The following is a 17,846-nucleotide window of genomic DNA, read 5'->3' on the forward strand; positions in this document are numbered from 1 at the left end:
GGCAGCTAGTTAATTAGGTCACTTCCTATATTAAATCTCATGGAAAAAATACTTTCCGAGAAGTTCAAGTCCGAGAAATGATCAATCGGCGAGTTGTCAGTCGTGTAATGAGTGTTTGCGAACTCTGCCAAAAATGATTGACGTTTTAATCATTATTAGATGGTAGCCGCAATTTCGTATTCATTGAATTCAGACAAAAATTTAGCTTTTCCAACATCCTTTATTGTTTATCGGGATTCTTATAAATTATGTTCAAATTTTCTTTTTACTGTTGGGTTTTTAGTTTCTATATTCAATCTCCCCTTTTTGTAGCGATACAACATTAAATTTTATACGTACAAAAAGTGTTAATAAGTAACATAGTATTGTCTTTTGTTAAAATAGCTTTTACACATTAAGAAAAACACTTTTTGAACGGATTAAAGCTATGTATTATTATTAAAAACTTATAATTATTTACATAATTCTAAATTTTAATTTTTTTCCGACGTTTCGCGTGCTTTTCAGCGTGCGTGGTCACGGTGACTGAAGACAAAAGGTGTTAAATGTCAAAAGTATCACAACTGCAATATGTTAATAATAATACATAGTTTAATCCGTTCAAAAAGTGTTTTTCTTAGTGTTAACAAGTAGTTAGCGCAGTCCGATGCGTTGCCTGACTTTAAAGGAGAGTGTTGTATAACTAAGCTTGATTTGTTTCTCATATTTAATATACTTAAATCTTCTTTATGTGTATGTAATGCATGCTGCGTACTTTATTATTAACGTTTTTGTAAGAAATATTTTTAGTTATGATGGAAGTAACTTCTGTTAGCTGACCAATAAATAAAACACAGCGGCCTTAAATTTCAAATAAATTGAAAATCGTTTAAGACAGTGAACGCATTTATGATATGTTTGTTTACCCAAATAAACAGCTCACCGAAAAATAAATAGGGAATCCACGAAACAATTTTGAAATTCTCTTATTATGTTTACACTAATCGCTGAAAAGTGATCATCAATTAGAAGTGATATAACCAATACTCGAATTAGGTGAATGTCATAGCGTGGATAGAGTTACGACAGCGTGACGTCAATGGCGTGTCGAAATCTTTACAATATAGGTTGAACAATAATTTCCAATTCATTTCACCGAGATAATTTTCACGGTATTTTTAAGAGGACATTCAATTCTGGAACGGACACGCCTAACTGTTACGAAGTTGAGAGTAATTTTAAAACGAACTTTTTAGTGTGTACTTATTCAAACCGATTAATAGTTATAAAATAAATTGAATAAGTGCTGAAGAAGAAACTGACACTGCCCATAAGTCACCATCTTTGAATTATTATTAACAATAGTTCTGTAATAAATCCAGGAATGTGTAAGGAAAATTAGATTATCCGTAGCGAAAGTGTAAAATGTTTCTACGAAATGCTGTATCGGTACTCAAAATTAATGAATATAGTTTTCTTTATTTAAATTAATTTAAAGAAATACAAAAATTTAACCCTAAATTAGTTAAACGCAATAATTTCAGGAACTAATGGTTGTTATTTTGACGTTGGTTAGTTCAATTACGAGAAATATAAATACTTCAGGACTACTATATTTAAGCTATAATTTAATTGTCTATAATTGATATTATAAAAAAAAGTTTACAACAATCCAAAGCAATCGTAAAACAAAATAATTATTGGAAAGTCGTCCCTAACCTCACAGATCCTGGTAAGTAGAAAAATATATTTTTTATTTTAACATCCCAGTAAGCCTTTCTATAATTCCTATTATTGCATTCTAGAATATTGATTAAATCGTCAGTGGTACTAAATTATAAGTTTTGTAATCTCTGACAAGTTATAAACCAGATTTACTGCGCGTGGGCAACTAATAATTTTACACTTGGATTTGCAAGTTTACCGAAGTTCCGCTATGTTTGGGAGAAACATAATAAGGAAAAGCATGAACAAACATTAAAATTTTGTTTGTTTAAAGTCACTTTTTATGTGCCTTAATAACACCAAATATGTATGTATCAGTTTTGTAGGAAAATAAGAGATATACTAAAAAAACAATTGTTGCATTCATAGTATTAAAATGTACCTATATAAATACTGTATATGTCAATACCAATTATGATAATATGAAACTTATGCTTAAAAGAAAATCCCAACTCCATACAAAGAAAAGGTTTGACCCTCCTTGAGTGATAATGCAACCTCACGTTACAATACTTAATTATCTCAAATAGTATTATTACAAGTAACACAAGGTTCTACGTGTATATTTCCGCTTAGATCTGTAAAAATCTCAATGATGCGCGCGAGATAAACAAACGTAAATAAAAGAACATCTGATAAATCAATTGTTACTAGACCAAACATTGCTTACCCTGAAACGTTTCCGGCATCTTCCTTCACCTTGACATACACTTCCGATTGTTATTCCAAAAAGGAACAGTATTTTTATCTTAGGTCCGCATACATATTATATTATAGTATTATGCATATATTGTAAAACTCTAGCGCATCAGATTTCTATATATGTTTTTTTTTACTTTTTTTAAAGGGATATATGGTGTTGGATTTTAACTGTAGTAAATACCGGTTTTATTTACCGTACGAGCTCTTAGAGTGTCTTAGGCTCTGTCTCACAATGTATGGATAAAGTACCAAATAGCTTTGCAACACATAAATTATTTGAAAGATAAAAGCTCCGAATAAGAAACTTTGGCGTTTCATCGGACTCATGACTTATGATGGACTTTATGTGACGAATAGCGCTATCTAACAGTTGTGAAACGCAACAATAGTGTTTATCTTACCAATAAGTTATAAATAGCTTATTTGGAATTTATGTAGAACTTATACGTACATTGTGAAACAGACCCTTAGATATAGGTAGACATAAAAAGAAAAATCAATTAGTGCATAACCGTGTATCGAACGAACGAAAGTATCTACAGCTATTGTATTCTGTTAGGATTTATATATTCATAGTTATTAGGTACACCGTGCAGATCTCACACTAAGCGTGGCAATTACTCGTACAATATCTGACAGCCGCGAGCATCACATAGTGTGTCACTATGAAGCAAAAAATCTCGTAAATATTCAAAATTGCACGAAATTATTAATATAAAACGAGTTGTCTTCTTAAATAAGATATAAAAGTACCATAATATTTATACTTGAATAAATTTTATTACCTTCATCAAAGGTGAACGAAGCGAACCGTTAGAAAACTAAACAGAGCTTACACAATGGCCGTTATTTTCAGCTATTAATTGCGAATTCCGTGAATACGGTAATTTATCCGTTTATTTTGACGGTAAAAATGAGGTCAGGAAAATCAAAACCGCGACAGATGAGACCTTCGGGAATGCGAAAACGAGCGATGCGTTAGAATATGTTATGATTTAAAAATACATAACATCAGATGTGTGAATTTATTTTTTAAAGTTACGTTACGAAAATCATGATTTAGAAGTTATATATTTGAGTTTAAAATCGTACGTACGCGTACCTTTACTTCTCAGTCCCACTTTGTGACCCCTTTCCGGTTCTAATTAAAAAGCCCGAGGAGATACATCGTTGTCAACTAGACACATGAAAAATTGTGCCATTTCGCATCTAATAAAATTCGCTGTATTTGTCGACAGAAAATAATGTGGACCGATCAGGATGACATTTCTTCACGTGTGTGTGACATACATTTGTGTTATGTAATTTTGTGTGAGATAACTTGTTTTTAAAAGAACATACGTGATATAAAAAAGCAATAACAAACTGTGATAAAATTATATATTTTTTGAAATCACATTGTGAGCTTTAAGGCCCTTGACAGCACAGCACGGGCTGTATTGGCTAGCGTTGCTCGTTTGGAATGGGCTTATCTAGCGCATCTGCGAGATTCGGGACCTCGGCTTGGGCCATCGCGGCGTGATCAATTGCCCGGATGGAAGCTTACTAAGTAAGCGAAGCACGAAGAAAAGCCCTCCTCGTTGAATGTGGTTTTTTACCATAATAAAAAGTAATATCCATATATATTATCTATCTCATAGATTAGAATATTGTTTGTAGACCTATTGGTCTCGGGTAACGCCAAAACGCTATAGCCATTTATGGTACTGCGTTATCGTCGAACTTCCGTAACGGAGTATGTCTATTATGGAATAGAGTTGCGAATATGGTCAATGCTCAGACACACCAGCGTATAAAGACTAAATCGAGATTAGCCGCCATAGAGGCCACATATTTACGGGAACATTATGGTTTACGCTTATTTTATGAAATTGATAGACTATCTATCAAATCACCTGATTTTCAGTACTCTCATCGCATAAAATCTATGACACAGGCGAAAAAACTACTTCACGTAGTTCCCGGTATATCCCAATAACCAAATTATAAATACCAGAATCAAGCTTGTGATAAATTTTATCAGACACGTGTTACATTGCGTAAATTACACATGAAATGTTATTCATTGAGGAATCTTATCATACTCGCTTATCGTCCATTTATTTTCCTTTTTTTAAACAAAAACGAATGCACTTATAGGATTTTAAAATAATTAAAAAAGAATACTAAATATATTAATTAATATATACATACAAGGGCACGAAGTCCTTTAACAAACCAATTCTGGACACGTTTATCATTCAAACAAATCCGTAGACGCCATAGCTATATGCAAGCAAGTATTGGATCTTACCACCTTTCAAGTTTTAATTATTATGTATTAATATTGTAAATATTAATAACCTTCATGATTAATTTCTTTAAACCATATTTTGAAATAACTGCAAACATCAATGTTAAATAAATCGTTAAATCGCAAGTGTTTACGCAACCTTAATATATTAACCAACAACTCCATTCCAAGAAAGACCGCATCCTTGCCGAAATGTAGAAAAAATCGTAAAATTTTTAACATGTCGATTTCGAGGTTTATCGATTTCCCGGAAATTAATTACAGCTTAATCGTGTCGACCCGAAACGCATTTGGGTCGAATATTTTTTAAGGTACATGTAAATATGTCAATATTAAGGACTAATTGCACATAAAAACGTCAGGAAGTTGAATTTTATATGTTATTATAAATTATGTCCTGGCATTAATCATGATCCTTTTAAAGGCGTTTTAGGAAACTTTTAGGAGAAATGGAACACTGTGGCATGTAAGCTTGGATCTTCTCGTTTGTAAATTAGATTACACAAACAGTATGAGTGCGGTTTTGTTTGCTTAACGCATCTTACGTTTCCTTGTGAAGTAAAAGGTACGTGGAATTATGACTTAAGAATTTATTGCTGTACGGTCCCTACGTCATATGTTATTTTTTAATAATTATTCAGTGATATTCAACTTAAAAAGATACTAAATATGTGATATCTTTACTTATTATATAATTAATTAGCGAATTCATTCTAATTAATAAAATTACTATGATAGTTTTATTCATTAAAATCTCCTAAGCTTTCGATTTATAGTACGATGACAAAGCAATTATTGTAGAACGCTTCGTATGACACGGTACTCCAATCTGTACATGATTTTATGTTTTTTAACTCCGCTTTATAACCATCACAAATTCATCTCAAACGGATCAAAATGTCATCCCAAACACGTAACATTTCGCATACTGAGTAATACGAATTTCTCCCAATTACATGACACACAAAACTTTTACGGCTAACTGAAAACAGATGTAAGAGCTTTGTTAGTCCATAAAAAAATCTGTAAGACGCAAAACGTAATGCGTTGACGGAATTAGAGCAAGTTGGCATGTAATAGGGTCAAGTGTTGTGTGATATAAGCTCTGCAATTTATTTTTTTCTAGCAACTAGCCCGTACCAACATCTGCCTGTGCTATATTCCTGGTAAATGCTTCAAAAATAAGCCTTTTATATATATTGACAACCATAACGTCTACAAAGCTTTGTATTACAAACCACAGCGGTTTTCTAATGTAACATATTCTGATTATATTATATTATTTTGTATAATAAAGAGAAAAAAAATCTAAAGAAGTCACAAATACAGTTAATTCTAAATAGTGATTAAAAATCCTTTATGTACAAACTTACAGAAAAAAGATACAACGTTTTATAAATATAAATGCGAAAATAATTATAGATAATTCTATAACTATTTTACGTAAGCAATAAGCAGGCATATATTTAATTGATATTTCGACACTGATCTTTTTCTTTTTAATCGTTCAGCATTTCTGTATTACGGGAATATATAAAACGACAATAAAATTTTCGTTTCTCACACGATTTATATGTTGCTCGTAATGGCTTGACCAAGTTTTGCGGTGAACTGAAAAATGTCGCAATTAATTCCAGTCGTTGCTAGCGCTGCTAAAGTGGCAATTTGTACTTTTAAATTATAGGAATGATATTACGATTTAACGACGAGTTGTTTTATATTTGTTTTATGCAATCCTATCAACTAACATAATAATCACAATGGATACAGCAAAAGTATCTTTAAATGATAGTTAGGGACATGCGTAAAACCTGGAGATTCTGGATTCTTAAGAATAATTATTTCGGGTTTTAGTGTTAGTTATCTAAGAAAGAAGTTGCCAGTAAAACAGAATGTCTCTGTTAAGCCTATGTGAGGAATTCACGGAATTTTTAACAAAACGCACGCGAGTTTCGGCCATACAAATCTGTTTTCCTTGTCTGATTCGCTGAAAACTACGTGAAGTCAGAGATGGAAATCGCACAGCAAAAATCTAGGATGAAGTTTCTAAGAAATTTAATTTTCATATTTTTTTGTGCACGAATCGAAACGTTTACAAAAGGGGATTGATGATGTTATATATTATAGTACACTAATTCATAACAAACGCATTGGGTTTCCTTGATTGATTTTAGAATTAGATATAACTGCATCTTAGTCTTTCTATATTATTTTACTTGTAACGCTTATCAGAATTTCGAGTATAAAATGCTTTAATACGTTGTTTACTGCCTAAGACGTGACTTTGAAGTAATACTGTCTTCAACTTCAGTAATCAATGCAGACTCTACTATGGTTATCAAAACAGGATAAATATTTTCATTAATAGGTCAATATGTTATGTGAGGCGCCTGTGTCACGTTGCTGACTGCATGGTTATTGGCGCGTGCGCATTCTTACGTAAACAATGTTACATGTTATGACAATACGATGATTACGGCGTGTGCGAATCAAGTTTGAATTTCGAATCAAAGATGAAGCATAACCAGATAAATTCATAATATAATGTACTCAACATATTGTAATGTAATTGTAACAAATTTTATGAGAAAATTGAGGATGGATCTGTTAATTTAATCTTTTAGTTTTAATATTTGACCATTGCTAAAGTCATTTTTAAAGGAACTACTGACTGTATATACATTCTAGTAATCTAATTAATATTACAATTTTATAGAATTTAAAAACATATTCTAAATTTGTTTTTACGTCCTCATTGACATGAATCTACCTTGTCCTTATCAACGTTTATTACTTGCATGCTATTAAAAATTGTTTATTGAGTTGCAAGTGATTCATCAAAGGAATCAGAAAGGGCGGGGCTCTGGTTTCATTAGGGAAACTGAACGGTCTCTTTTCCGCCCCTTTCCCTGATGTAACCATAAATTAAGCTTTATTAAGGTTTCTTGTAATAAAAAGTATATTGTTCACTAGGAAAACGAGATAAATACCTGTTTTAATATGAAAATGCTATATCGATGTACATATTTTTACTATTTCGTGTTCTGTGACCTAAACGGCCTTATATGCGCACTAAATATACCATATATGTTTCCACAGTAACCATTTTAAAGAAAACGTCGTAACCATGGTAACCAAAACGGTAGTGTCAATAGACCATGCCTTATAATGTGAAGGCTGTAACTGTCTTAATTTAGAACTTAACTAACTACATTTAAGTAAGCTAATAGTAAGTGTCAAGGCCCAATAAAATATTACGCCAAATCAAGCTATATATAAATCAACGATATTTTAAACCTACATACGTACTTTATTTTATACTTTTTCGACTAAGAACCGAGTATCTATAGCGAAAAGTTCAAGGCCAACCCAGGTGCCCGTATAACCTTAACCTGAAAATCAAATGGTAGTGCTGTTTCTAAGCAGAATATTCACGCAGCTACCGACTTTTTATATAATCTCTCAAAAAACTGAAATTTTAAATATAGCCAATATGGCCACAATTATTTTTCAATAATTTATAAATTAAATTAATAAAATTTGTAATTTAAAAATACTGTGAAAATATCAGAAAAACATGTTTATCTGAATAATGGAATCAAATATACATATATATATTTGATGTTGGGCCGGCGTTACGCAGTAAGGCGAAGGAGCTATAAGTACCAGGGCAACATAAATCACAAAGGAACATCAACACTCGCACTATTTACAGTACATTTCATACACAATGTTCTGAGAACAACGGCCGGCAACTTGCGTTATGACGGGAGGATTTATGTAAACAAATAAAACCAGTTAGTAGGAAAGTTGTATTTACAATAAAGTATTGATTTCCCTATGGGCTTACACATATTGGAATTTAATAAGCAATAGGAAAGAATTGATTTTTAGCAGACATAGAGCAACAGCGGGCGAAACATAGAATATCTATTTAGAAATAGCATTAAAATCAACTCTTTTTATCAACTTATATATCACATATAGACTTTTTAATCAATTTTTTATAGGAAATATACAATTGTGATTTATAAAGATGCTTACTGTTTTATTTGAATATTTTTTTTCAATTGCTAAAAGAACGAAAATTGGTTTAATACTTGTAATTTGAGAAAAGGCCCATACCAAGTGACTGTATTTCGAGGGGTTAAGGTTGATTTAATCAAATATTAAATTACTTAATATTCTGTGGCGTGTCAAGAATACCTAATATGTCTTATTCATACAAAAAAAAAACAATGAAATATTAAAATTTATTATATAAAATTTGCTTAGGACAACGATTTTCCACTAAGTAAAGAAATGCCCATATTTAAAACTATTAATGTAATTATCTGGAAAGTCCTATTTAATTATCGCTGTAATAAATCAACGTTAACTACATAATTGTTTTCCCGTAAATTGTTTTATTATCAAAGATATCAGCTAAATATTACAATCGGGAAAACCTAGTAAAGTACCTACCATAGTGGTAATTTCATTCAATTGTAGTATACACACGAATAATTTAAAACGCATTTTATACAAGACAAAAGACAACATCAAACGAGCATCATATTTTTCTATGACAATCAACTTATATCACGATCAAATTGTTAAGCTTTGCGTGCATACTACGACGTCTACATATTATGTTTTTAAGGATATAAAACTTTTGGATACCACGTATATATTTGAAACATATTATGTCATTAATATTATTTAAATTTATTTTCCCCGTAGGATTGTTACAATTCAATTTACAACTTATCTGTTCAAGTAACCGATATTATGTTTAGTATCGTTATTCATAAATCACACAAATTGCTTGCTCGTACTATTTAACATTAGTGATTACATTACTGGCCGTTTTATACAAACAATTTAGGGGCTGTGAGAAGATTGATTAATATAATTTGAATTTATTAAAATATCAATTTGGTAGAAACGTATATACATTATTTTACTTTTATGTTGGCGAGTGATATACCCTGTTCGTTACTAAGTATTCTTTTAAAGTGACTACAACTCTCCAATATATCAAAAAGTGATTCATATAAGAGTTAAAAAAAATGTAACACTAGTAATGAGAGGTCCCTATTACACTTTGTTAGCTGTATTTTAAATGAAACATAATTTGAATGAAAAAGGTAGAAAAAGCTCTTTACCGAAAGCTACCGAAATTGTAATCTAAAAAAACGAAAATGTTAGATCAAAATAATAAAAATAAATAAATCTGTGGGCTACAAACTTTTGAGTTTTGGGTCTCAGATTTCTTTATCGGTTTCATGATCATTTGTCAATCTAATAGGCAAGTAATAGGAGTCGAATTCTTTTGGTTGGTTTCCTCACGATGTTTTCTCCGTTCGAGCGAATGTTAAATGCGCACATAGAAAGAACGTCCATTGGTGCACAGCTAGGAATCGAACCTACGACCTCGGGGATGAGAATCGCACACTAAAGTCACTAGTCGCTGCACAAGAAAATCTTCAAACCGACCGTTTTATTTGTTATTCTGACAGCCCTAACCGAATTAATCTATTAATGGGCAATGAACGCTTGTAACCAATAATGTCATTGACTCGTTGACGTCAGTGTTTTCGAGTGCACTGATGCACTCCTTAACCCGGTTGTAAAATGGAAATGCAGGCCCAATCTAGTCCGTATTTATAAACAAAGGATAATGAGGCAGGCTCATAATGGCCTGTTGCGGGGAACTGACCTAATTTGTGCTAGCAACGCATAAATTCCCGTAAAAAGCGTTTTTCAACGTGAAATTCATTGAAACTGAAATTCTACTGCATGGAAAGATGCGAAAGTTTGGTGTATTGTTTTTTATTAATCAAGTAAATGGCATAATTATGCAATTAAAATAACTCGATTGGCATATTTGTGTAAAAGTTTAAGTTGTAGCGTAACTGTCTCTGGTACCTTGTAAATTAATTTAAAATACTATTAGATAAATGGCATTCTGGTGGATGAAGATAAACACGTAGAAAGACGAATTTAGGTTGATTAATCGATATGTTAAAGTTTTATTTAAATACGGCTCACGAGACCTCCCTTGTAATAGTGTATCAGTAAAGATCTGAGAAAATTAAATTATATATTCACCGATGAATGCGGACAAAGTCGAGTGATAGTATTATGCAACCAGCGTTGGCCTACTTCAACGTTCAACGTCCTAAAACAATAGTTTTTGTTTTCTGAAAATGGAGTCCAAATAGAGATAATTAAATTAATATATTTTCCTAATTTTAATATTGTGGATTAAATTTGAAAATTCTAACCTAATTCTACGTATATAATAATAATAATAATAAAACTTTATTCATGACATAAATATGGTTGTGACAATATTTATCTAACGTAGTCCACACACTAGAAACCCCCTGAGTTGTGGTTGACTAGATTACAATTATGCCGTCCAAACTTACCACTAGGCGATTTTATAAGAAAAAATCAATTTTATATAGTATCGAATTTTTTTTATTTTAAAAGATAATCGAAATTTTTAAGCTCTTTCTATCGCGAAATATGGGGCATAAGTTGAGAAGAAAGCTAGGTATATATAGTATTCCCCGAACGAAATGACTACACGCTAAGTGGAAGTAACATCTTCCTGAAATCCGCCCTCAGGCGACCTATAAATATTTTCGCTGCAATAATTTCAGTTCAGTCGTTCAGGAGAGCTTGGAGTGAACACAGTGCCAATATCCACGGCTAACCAGTGACAACGTGTCTATCCCGTTTACATTTGATTACTCAATACGTTTTGTAATTTGGCGTGATATCAAAACAGTGTGTGATAATGTTGGACAAAACGATCTTGGGAGGCAGTTGGGAGAGTGTGGTAAGTTTTAAGTGAACTTTCAATGTTTAGAAGTTAAGTTCCCTACCGAAAGATACCCTCCATTTATGAGCTAAGCTAGGACATCTAAGTGATTTGATCTAAACCTCTTTATTCTGAAACCCAAACTGGGATTGTCTCACTGCATTGGATCAATTCAAATATTATTTTCAATTTGACTATAAAGAGTTTTGGGTACTTGGTACTAAAGCTAAGCTTTATTATTATAATATCAACTGAATAGCTAAAGGAATTAAGATCGTGTTAAAATAATTTTTGTTTAGTTAGCCCGATGTAAATATTTATTGCACTTCTGACAGGTTCACTTGTCTGATTTGTGTATCAGTTAGGAGTGCTCTTCAAATCGTGCTCAAATTTAACCATGTTAACTTCTTATACTATGATCGACCAAGAAATTATTTATTACCGATTGAAATATAACATTTTAATTAAATTCGTTCATATTCTGAATTTCCAATTCCTAGACATTAATAATTTAGAAATAAAAGAAGGCCAAAAGCAAACAATCCTAATATAGAAAGTATCAAATTATCTATTGTTTTTATTTTATCAACACTTCGATCATAATGTTCACTGGTTGGCGAATTAAACAACTTTCACTGATCGAGGATAAGTCCACAAAGGTTTCATATTTTCATAATTAGCAACTCGAAATAACAAACAAAAAATAATACATTTATCACTTTTATTAGAAGTGAAATAAATTCAAAGATCTAATGCTTCTTGTCGTATTTTATATTCAACATGTTAATGTTGAATATGAAATACTATAATTTTCTACTCAAGAGAAACGTACACAGAAATCTATCTGACTTCTACCTTTAGAAGAGTGCGAGTCTATAAACTCCTTCGAGAACTAAAAAAATAAATGTATTAATATTTGAAATATAATACACACATTGTTATAAAATGCAACTTCGATGGAAAATGTTTACTTTTGGATATCTACGATTGGTGGAACCTAATTCTTTACTTGTTAAAAAGTTAAAAGAAGCCTCAAAATGAGAACATTCTCTCATGTAAAATTACCAGTTAGTCAACTCTCCCTACACTGGTTTATAGTTTCGAAAGTGGAGATTAATAGATAAGAATGACAGCTTTAAAATAATCGCTAAAGATTTATTTAGTTAGAAATTTAGTTATAAATTATATCATTTCTCATATGGAAATTAAAAAAATATACAATAAATTGTATTACGTTTGACGAAAACAGAGTTTATGTGAAGCAAAATAACATTAATTCAATAGTTATATTATTAACATGTCGAAGCAAAGGCACGTAATAAAAACGTTAAAAACTCACTATTCGCAAAAAATAACCTTAGACAACCAAACAATAGATTATTTTAATTATTTCTTATTAAACAAAAAAATATCGGTTATAAATCAATCCAGATAAATGACTTACAATAAATTTATGCAAATTTTTCAATCAATTGATACAATCAATTTCAAGGATATCAAGAGTTCAATGACCTATGGGTTCTAAATTGTGCTATTAGTACTAAGTAGTTCCATACTCAAAATCGTTACTATACGAGTTAAGATTTAGTCATTTAACAAAGATCCAATTGTTAACAAAACAAGGTGTTTTAACGATAGATTTAATTTAATTAAAGACTTTGAGTATAGCTGTTAGTCATACTTTAAGCACGTAGGCACGTTAGTCACACGTTCCAATATAAAGTATACCTACACATCGTTTACGAGTTAAATAAAATATATAATAAGTTGTTATCGGTTAAGTCTCCGCTTTAACACTGTCTATATGCCTTTTTTCTGTTAAAACGGTGGATGTAATCGACCATGCTTGGGAAAATTATCGATAATACGTTTTATGTATAACATCAAACTCGCGCCAACCTATATCGGTTATTAACCTTCATAGGAAACTCCAAAAATAACACCTAACTGAAAACGAAAATAACTCAATACGAATATTTCGTGTACTAGATCGATTTTACAATTGAGAAAGGTCAGATATATACACACGTAAACAGAATCGTCATATTAATTATTTCGAATGGTGTTTTATTAAATAATATATGAACGTGTATGGTGAATCAGACACGTAATTTAAAAAATGATTAAGGAAATATTACTTCGAATTATATATTAAAAAAATGTTGCAGATTAAACATTTTGTTTCAAGACAAAATCAAATTTTAGAAGTAATGTATCTAGAACAAGACGAATAGCTGTAAATTTGTAGGAAAAAATAATGCAATGATTTTTGCACGAACATACGCTTACGGTAAACGAAATAATATATTATTTGCCATTATTTCAGTCTTAATTATCTCTATCCAATTGTAAAATTAGGATTTATGCAATGAGGACACATTAGAATTAAAAGATATATTTTTGGCCGCGACATTATTCACTACGTATATATATATATATATATATATATGTACTACGTATATATATATATATATATGTTTGAGTTATCTTAAATTGAAACAAAACAAGAAACAAGCGCCCAATACTCCATCACAGGGTTAAGAGACTAAACTACAACACAACTAAAATTATCCAAATTTATTATTACATATTTGTAACCTTCGATAATTCGGTATGACTTTATGAACGTGTAAAATTAACCCATGTCAAATATATACTAGTCTTACCTTCATATTTTAATAACCTCCACAAATAACACAAACGCATCGTTAGGACAGAAATACTAGGCGTATTTAACGAAATATTACCACACGAACACAAAATCGCACACGATGTCTTTGTATGGATACGGCTGACCGGATTTGACTAGTTTTATTACCTGGAACAAAGATAGCTACATTAATTTCAGTAAACTTTAAAATAGGTTATAAATAGTCCATACTTAGTAAAAGAACGTCAATTATTGAAAAAAAAAGTGTGTGCTTTTTGCTATTTTAATGATGTATATATATAGCATAGCCAGATTTGATTTAGCAAAATAACAATGGCTTTAAAAAACATATTATGTGGTTATTACATCATGATGTCGTAAATATAAGAATTACGAAACAAACATTAAAAAACTACAAATATCTCGTAACCCACATTCACACAACATAATCTTGTTTAATTGCTCAGTGTTAACTAACATTGCTAATAGAAAAAACTATTTCAGCCTGACCCATTTCTTGCAACGACCTAAATTCGCGACACTGCACCTTTTTTACGAAATCATTAAAAATAATGTTACAAAACTCGTTCTGTCAAAACAAGCATCGAGGCGGATTTGTCGTGTCAAAAGCGGCGGACATTGAAATATCTTACCGCAAGATGTATCAATTTCTTTAAGAATTCGGGCAAAGATAATTTAAACAAATTACCAACGACAGCCGTAACCTGAATAACGTAACAAAAGTCCGCTATTATCACAACTATTTTATTATTGTGCAATTTTAGAAAATAGAATCTAAATATTTTGATTTAAAAATAGAACGGTAGTTCCACATTAAGCAAACGTTCCATCTTTAACGTTTTCCAATAAACTGCTGTAGCGTCGTATCTATTTTCGCCTGACCCATTCTTAAACCGTTATAGCATTGCATATATTCGTGAAAACATACAATATGTTACACAAGCATTATATTAAAAGAGGATTACTTTGTTAGTTACGAAACAGTCACCGTATTATAGAAGTCATTAATTTGAAAGCTTTTACTGCTTCAAAGCTTTAAACCGGTGACATTTTTAATAACGCATCGTTCAGTCTTTCTCAACCTCTGAGCCTGATGTTATTTTAACTCATGACGTAGTACCGCTTATAACCTTTAGTTCAAGGAATCATCAATAAGATCTTTTGTTTTCGTAACAAAGTTCCGAGACAGCCGAATATTATTAAATAGCCAACAATTGCCAACGCTTCCAGTGTCGTCGACTACTTGGTTAGCCCGACAGGTGGTAACAGACATGTGGGCACCATTTGAAGGGCTCGCATGACGACATAAACAGAGTTAGCTGATTTATTTAGTAACAAAAGATAAGGCCAGCAATACCGACCTAACGCGCCCTTGCACGTACGATATTTACGATATTGGTACTTAAAATAATCCCTAAGATCACTGACGTAGTTTATGGGACAGCTGTTTGAGATTAATTAATTTATGAGACACATATAATATTTTATTAATAGTGGACCTTTTTTATTACAGATTTCTCGAGACGATTATGAGGTCGAATATAGCCAGAGTCCCAGGGGATCGCCATTGAAAGATACGTCGAATATTCAAGACGAACAGCCGTATATGATCAGTCGTCACAATCCAAATAAGACATTTCGCCGAGAATCAGTGATAGCCTCTTGGAAAAGTCTGAAAAAAGAACGAGAACAAGCACTGGGCAAGCGCATTATTTATGTAGATGCTGACATGTATGAAGACTACTATGGCCGTAATAAGGTAAAAAGGTGTAAGAGCGAAAGGGCAGCTAACAACCCTCGAATGCCAAAGAAAGTAAAAAGGACATACTCAGTTCTATACCGGTACGATCCAAACGAAGAAAAAGTAGTCAAGGAGTACAAATATCAAGTTGGTAAAGAAGATATGTCACCGTGTCAGTCACCAATGCAAAAGTGGCATTCAGAGCCCTTCCTAAGGCCCGAAAGGACGCCAAAGAAGAAAGCGAAGAGATCCATAACAACCCTTTTGAACATTAAGACAAAATTCTTAAATATCTTTAAAAGTTAAATGATAAGGTAGTGATAAGCTTTAGTTGCTCAATACAATGCATTTTGTGTACTTCTTACTTGTTAGGTTGTACTTACCGAAGGACATAATTAAAATGTAGGATATTTGCTCAGTCTACAGATTTACAGACCTTGAAGCGGCCTATATTAAATTGATACTAAGTGTAGGGAATAGGTTATATTGTGATATTAATGTGTGTTGTGATTTATGAATGGACTTCAAATTATACTACAAGTATAGTTTTCTTAAGTTCTTTTTTTTTGATAAGGCTTCGACCACTCATTGTTTATTTTAAACTTAAAGTTATCTTTTAAATTTAATGTCTATTTTGAGTTACTATCTGGGCCAAGGTTATATTTATTTAACTTAAACGATAATAATTACCCAAATATTTTAAATAGTACAATGAGTGATCAATTGTATTTATTATATTAATGCATAATATAATATATTACACTTAATGTTTATAATTCATTCCTATATTTATAGATAAGTGTGTTTTAAATTAGATTTATGGCTTTCGTCAAGTAAACACAATTTACTTTATTTTTAACGCACTTAAATAATAAAAAGTTTAAGGGTACTTTGAATCGTACTATAAGTCCCAAATTACTATTGAATTTGTTTCCTATTATACTCATTACATATTACTAAAATATGTCCAGAAATAATAGTTTAATAAGTTTAGAAACATTATTGATTATCGTGTAGTTAATGCATATAAATAAAAATAATATATTCATAACAAGATCAAACAATATATGCTTATTATACGTACAATTATCAAATATATTAATACTAACCTATTTACAAGAAAAAACCAATAAAAACTGTATACAATAATTTGTTGTTTTATTCCTCGAAATCACTTTAAAAGTAGCAATAAAAAAATCGTAACTATAATTTATCACCATTAGGCTATAAATTAAAAAGTTTATAAAACATGATATTAAAAATATTTTATTTTTAACGAAATGTTATAGCAGTATTTTATTATTTTTGTGACGTGAACCAAACAATCGAAAATAGGAATATGTCTTGGATTCTTGTTATATATTATAATGAATATGTCGTAGATTTATAAGGATGTTTAAAGATTTTGATCCGACTTCAAAAAACCCAACAGACGTGGAATTCGATTTTTTAGTGTTTGATTAATGTTAACGTATTTTAGTTAACTTTTAATAAAATAATTTAAGTGTCTAGGAAATAGCGCTTTGTTGATCTGAAAGCAAAGATTCAAATCCCGAGGAAGTATTATTTGTTTCAGATTGGTAGAACACAAATTAGTTCTGTAAAAAATGAGCGCCCAAGTTCACCTAAATTAAAGAAATAAAAAGGACTGTACGGTTGCAAATTAACCCAATAAGTTTATAAATTAATACATAAACTTTCGGAGTCATAAGTAAGCTAGCATTATTGTATCTTTTGTAGAAGGGTACATGGTAATTGAATGTTATTTTTTATCTTTACAAACCCATATCGTTATAGAATATATGTGTACAGCAAAAATAGCCAAAAAATTGAATAAAATATTAACAAGGTAACTATAAAATAAAACAGAAATACAGTTTACAAAAAAACACTACATGTAATATATATGTGTGGGAATGTT

General features: G+C 31.0%; 2 protein-coding genes across 5 annotated transcripts in view; one reads left to right on the top strand and one right to left on the bottom strand.

Moving 5' to 3' along the window:
* LOC123714809 (dual specificity tyrosine-phosphorylation-regulated kinase 2) overlaps nt 1–17,846 on the bottom strand; it is a 105,078-nt gene that overhangs the window by 17,205 nt on the left and 70,027 nt on the right. The gene's annotated exons all lie outside the window — the stretch shown is intronic.
* LOC123714810 lies at nt 11,335–16,855 on the top strand. The gene is made up of 2 exons (XM_045669353.1): nt 11,335–11,531; nt 15,698–16,855. Exons 1-2 carry the CDS (start codon nt 11,490–11,492, stop codon nt 16,229–16,231), a joined length of 576 nt encoding a protein of 191 aa, XP_045525309.1. The 5' UTR covers nt 11,335–11,489; the 3' UTR covers nt 16,232–16,855.

This window comes from Pieris brassicae, chromosome 10, assembly GCF_905147105.1.
Source record: "Pieris brassicae chromosome 10, ilPieBrab1.1, whole genome shotgun sequence".
NCBI lineage: Eukaryota > Metazoa > Arthropoda > Insecta > Lepidoptera > Pieridae > Pieris > Pieris brassicae.